This window comes from Bos taurus, chromosome 15 (genome assembly GCF_002263795.3).
Source record: "Bos taurus isolate L1 Dominette 01449 registration number 42190680 breed Hereford chromosome 15, ARS-UCD2.0, whole genome shotgun sequence".
Taxonomy (NCBI): Eukaryota; Metazoa; Chordata; class Mammalia; order Artiodactyla; family Bovidae; genus Bos; species Bos taurus.
Window position 1 is genome coordinate 47,528,432 of NC_037342.1, and position 5,944 is coordinate 47,534,375.

General features: G+C 35.4%; 1 protein-coding gene across 1 annotated transcript; it reads right to left on the reverse strand.

Moving 5' to 3' along the window:
• Window positions 1-4,018: 4,018 nt before the first annotated feature.
• OR52N4H (olfactory receptor family 52 subfamily N member 4H) lies at window positions 4,019-5,002 on the reverse strand. Its single transcript, XM_002693248.4, has one exon. The coding sequence runs from the start codon at window positions 5,000-5,002 to the stop codon at window positions 4,019-4,021; it is 984 nt and encodes a 327-aa protein (XP_002693294.1).
• Window positions 5,003-5,944: the final 942 nt, after the last annotated feature.

Genomic DNA, 5,944 nt, shown 5'->3' on the forward strand with positions numbered 1-5,944 from the left:
CCCAATGGCTGCTAGGACAGACTTTTTCTGCCCTTCCTGGGGACAAACGTGTAGGCACATGCTTTTCAGGAGCAGAGTCCAGGCTTCTCCAGCCTTTCTACCTATTTCAGTCATTCTCTTATCCAGCCAAGAGGGTTTGTCTCCTCAGCATAGGACCCCAACAAATGACACTGGGAAAACTGGATATTCTCATTTACAAAAAATAAAATTGGACCATTACCTTATTCCATATACAAAAATTACTTTAAAATTAGTTAAATACTGAAACATAAGAACTGAAAAATAAGACATAGGGAACACTCTTCATGATAATTATGTTTGAAAATGGTTTCTTAAATATTACAACAAATAAAATTAAAAAAAAATTACAACAAAAACACAGACAACAAAGCAAAATCTAGAAAAATGGACTATATTAAATCTAAAAACTTGTCTGCAACAAAGAAAACAATAGAGTAAAAAGGAAATCCATGGAATGTGATAAGTTCTGTTATTTGCAAAGCATATATTGATAGGGGATTAATATCAGAATATATAAAGAACACTTTCATCTCAACAAAAAAAGACAATCTAATTTTAAAATTGTTAAAAAAAAACCTTGAAAAACGTTTCTCCAGAGAAGATACACAAATAAACAGCAAGCACACAAAAATATGCTCAACATCATTGATTGTTGTTGTTCAGTCGCCAAGTCACGTCCAACTCTCTGCAACCCCATGTACTGCAGCAGGCCAGGTTTCCCTGTCCTTCAATATCTCCCTGAGTTTTCTCAAACTCATGTCCATTGAGTCAGTGGTGCCATCCAACCATCTCATCTTCTGTCCCTTCCTTCTCCTCTTGCCCTCAATTTTCCCCAGCAACAGAGTCTTTTGGAGTAAATTGGCTCTTTGCATCAGGTGGCCAAAATATTGGAACTTCAGCTTCATTATCAATCCTTCCAATGAATATTTAAGGCTGATTTCCTTTAGAATTGACTGATTTGATCTCCTTTCTGTCCAAGGGACGCTCAAGAGTCTTCCCCAGCACTGGAGTTTGAAAGCATCAGTTCTTGATTAGGAAAATACAAATCCAAACCACAATATGATATCACTTCACACATGGTATAGTGGCCAATATAAAAAACTAACAAACGTAAAATAACTAGTGCTGGTGAAGATGTGGAGAAATTGATACCCTCATGTATTCTTGTTGAAATGTAAAAGGGTGTGGCATCCATGGCAAGAGAAGAGATTTCCTCCAAAAGTTAACAATAGGATTAATATGTAATTCAGTAATCACAGTTCTGGATGTATATCCAAAAGAAGTAAAAACAAGATCTTGAAGAGATATTTGCACAGCAATGTTCATTTCATCACTATTAACATTAGCCAAAAAGTGGAAGCAAGCTAAATGTGAGTAGACCACTGAAAGAATAAATAAAATATGGTATATACATACAATAGGATGTTATTCAATCTTAAAAAAGGAAGAAATCATATCATATGTCACAACATGAATGAACCATGAGGACATTATGCTGTGTGAAAAAAGATAGTCATAAAAAGACACACAAGAATTATACATATATGAGGCATCTATAATGATGAGACTCATAGAAACAGAAAGTAGAATGTTGGTACAAAGAGATGAGAAGAGAAAGAAATGGAAAAACTGCTGTTCACTCTGTAAAGAGTTTCTTCTTTGTAAGAAGAACAAGTACTAGAGTTCTGCTGTACAGCATTGTAAATACATTCAACTCTGCTTAAATGTACCCGTAAAAATGGTTTATACGGTAAATCTTATGTTGTGTGTATTTACTACCCTTAAAATAATTTGTTTAACAACCAAACTCTTAGAAAGGGAAAATAGAATGGTGGTTACCAGAGATGTGGAGAAGGAAAAAAAGGGAATAGTTCAATAGGTATATAGTGTTGGTGTTGCAAGATAAAAGAAAGTTCTAGAGATCTGTATACAGCAATGTGCATATAGTCAATACTACTGTGTGTGTACGTGTGTGTGTGTGATCAGTTGTGTCCAACTCTTTGCAACCTCATGGACTGTAGCCTGCCAGGCTCATCTATCTATGGAATTTTTCGGGCAAGAATAATGGAGTGGGTTGTCATTTCTTCCTCCAGTGGATTTTCCTGACCTAGGGTTCCAAACCACGTCTTCTGGGTCTGCAAATTTAAAAATCCTTTAAATGATCATTTTTATGTTATCTTTCTTTACCACATAAATATAAAAGAATGGGTTTAAATTTTGTCATCCTTTTCCCTTAACAATTGTATGATAACATGATGGTTATTATTTAACCTGTTAATGTGGTTGATTGTTGAATACTGAAACAATCTTGAATGCTGAGAATAAAATCCACTGGACTAATTATTTAATAATGGTATATAATTTTTGTGCATTTTTGAATTTTATTTGTTGGGTATTTTTTAGGAATTTTTCCATCTAGAGTCATGAGAGATATTGTTTTATAGATTTTGTTGCTGTTGTTCTGTCTTTCTCCAGTTTGGGTATCAGAATAACACTAACTTAATAGAAAGAATTGTGAAGTATTCCCTTCTTTTCTATTTTCTAGAAGATATTGCATAGAATTGGTGTTAATACTTCAAGAATTCTCCAATGAAAATACAAGGCTCTGGAGATTACTTTTTTAATAAAAATTCAATGGCATTAATGGTAACAGAGCTATTGAAATTGTATTTTTCATATTGAGTATATTTTGGTGTGTTTTCTGAGCAATTGTCAAGATTTTGTGTAGTGTAGTATTTCCACGTTACCCTTTCATTTTTTCAGAGTCCAACATGATATTCTGTTTCATTCCTGGCATTGTGTATTTGTTTCTTCTCTTTTTCTCCCTATTAATATTGATAGAAGTTAGTCAGTTTAATAGTCAAGTTAGTTAATGATATTTTCAAGTAGCAAACTATATGCTTCATTGATTTTAACTTTATTTTTCTGATTTTAATTTCATTATCTTCTCCTCTTTATCATTCCCTTTCTTCTACTAATGAAATAGTAGTCATTGTAGGAGTTATCAGTTCAGTTCAGTTCAGTTGCTCAGTCATGTCCAACTCTTTGCAACCCCATGGACTGCAATACACCTAGCTTCCCTGTCTATCACCAACTCCTGGAGCTTACTGTCATTCTTTTTCTAGATTTGGAATATTGCTTGGATATTTTTTCTCTTTTCTAATGTATGTATTGAGTGCTCTAAGTTACCCTTTCAACAATACTTCAGTGTGTTCCAGAAATTATGATACATTGAATTCTATTTTTAGTCAATGTATTTTTTTAATTTTCCTTTAGACTTCCTCTCTGACTCATGGATTATTTACAAGTGTCTTGCTTACTTTCCAAATGTTTGTAGGTTTTCCTGTCCTTTTAAAATTTTTTATTTATTGTCAGATTCTGTTGTAGTTGGAAAATACACAGTATATGCTTTGGATCTTTTTGAAATATTTAGGTTTTTTTTATGGCTCAGGATAATTCTTGTTATAGGTATATGTTTCATGTACACATGAAAAAAAGAATGAGTATTCTAGTATTGTTGGGGAAATTGTTTTATAAAGATCTATTAGATACTGTTGATTGAACTTCTGTTGGGTTTTATATTCTTGTTGGTTTTCTGTATAGTTGTTCTATCCATTGTTGAGAGAGGTATGTTAAGGTTTCCAACTGAAATTTTCAATCACTATTTGAAAAGAAGACCAGTATCTATGGCAGATATCTGTTCCTTATTCATTTTTTTAATAATTATTCTGATTTCCACTATTTTTTTTTTTTTTTTCATTGTAACTTGGGCTAATGTGGAGACTAGTCTTTCACAGAGGTGAGGAGATAAAAAATTCGTAAGACAGTGTGTGTGCGCATGGGGCAGGGGTGTGTCAAGGCTTTGGGCATTCTGAAAACATTGCCTCAATCAGCACCTTCACTTGTTGTGACCCAAATGTTACATTTAAAAAGATAGTTTTAGATCCTGACCAAACATCCAACAGAAGTATCACTTTGTTTCTTTCCCTTTGGCCTTTCATCTTTTCCCTGAAAGATATGGGATATAAGATTTTGTATTCTTAGAGCCTGAAAGGATCCTTAGGACACAATCTCGTATCTGCTTGGTTTTCACCCCGTAGACAATAGGGTTCATAGTGGGAGGTAGGAGCAGGTAAATATTGGCCACAATGATGTGACAAGATGAAGGAATTGTATGGCTCCCAAAGCGATTAAAAAAGAAACAGAAGAAGGCTGGGCTGTAGGAGAAAACTATAGCACAGATGTGGGCAGTGCAGGTGCTGAAGGCCTTCCGCCGAGCTTCTGTTGATGATAGACTGACCACTGCCCAGAGGATCATGGTGTAGGAAATGGCGATGCACAGAATGTCAAAGCCTCCAATTAGGAAGGCAGCCATCAGACCATAGACAACATTGATCTTGATATTTCCACAAGATAGCTTGGCCACAGATAGCTGGTCACAGTAGGTATGGTGTATTAGGTTGCCTCTGCAGTAGGGTAGTTGCTTGGTGAAGAAAACCAAGGGAATGATAAGAAATACTGCTCTCAGGAAAGTGGCGACCCCAACTCTTGCAATGACAGGATTGGTGAGGATAGTTGAATAGCGCAGGGGGTAGCAGATGGCCACATAGCGGTCCAGGGCCATAAGCATGAGCACCCCAGATTCCATCCCTGTGAAGGTGTGAATAAAGAACATCTGGACCAAACAGTCTTTAAAGCTGATTTCCTTGAGTTGAAACCAGAAGATGCAAAGAGCTTTAGGGGTGGTACTAGAGCACATGACAAGGTCAGTTAGGGAAAGCATGGCCAAGAAGTAATACATGGGTCTGTGTAGTGAGTCCTCATAGCGAATGAGGTAGAGGAGTCCACAGTTCCCTACCATAGCTACAACATACATGGAGCAGAATGGGAAGGAAATCCACATGTGCATGTCCTCCAGTCCTGGGATCCCATTAAGAATAAAACAGGATGGTGTCACATCTGTTTGGTTCAGCATTATCATGATCAGGCTGGTATAGTCACTAAGAAGCTTATATGGTTTCACTTTTATTTTTTGTTTTGCTTTGCTTTTTGACCCTCCTAGATTTGGAAAAAAGAAAAAGAAATCTCAGTTGCGGTTCCTCTATCTGTCTGTGTTAAGTTTGCATTTTAAATCAAAGAATCAAACATTTTAATGCCAGGAAATATTTATTTACACATAGCTTAAGCCAGGTATATAGTCTTTGTTAATTTATAAATGATCAATTCATTCAACAAATATATATGTATCGCCTATTATATGCCAGGCACTATCACATATATTGCAACAACATTATTTTAAACAAAAGAAAAAATTCCTATAATTGATAAATAAGAATCTCAAAATAGATAAATCTTCATAAATTTTTAATTAATTGGTTGCAGTCTTTCTAATTAATTTTTGTTTAATCCTACATAAATGTTAATTATTATACACATCTCCTTTTGGGTGTTTTCTTAAGGAAAATCTCATTAATTACTTATCAGTGACACAATAGATGTGGTTAGGATGCATTTAATATTGCTCTTATTTCTAATAGAGTTCATAAATATGCTTACTGTAAACCAGGCACAGTTCTAGGATTTTATAAAAATTAACTCATTTAGTCTTCACTACAAGCTCAGAAAGTAATCTTTTATTAATCTGTACTTTGCTGCTGCTGTTGTTCAGACTCTAAGTCATGTCGCTTTGTGACCTGATGAACTGCAGCACGCCAGGCTTCCCTGTCTGTCACTAAACCCTGAGTTTGATCAAACTCACATCCATTGAGTTGATGATACCATCCAATCATCTCATTCTCTGTCAACCCCTTCTCCTCCTGCCCTCAATCTTTCCTAGCATCAGGGTCTTTCCCAATGAGTGGGCTCTTTGCATCAGGTGGTCAAGGTTTTGGAGCTTCAACTTCAGCATCAGTCCTTCCTATGA

Coding starts and splice junctions, on each gene's coding strand:
- OR52N4H (XM_002693248.4), bottom strand. CDS start 5,002: ATGATAATGCTGAACCAAACAGATGTGACACCATCCTGTTTTATTCTT.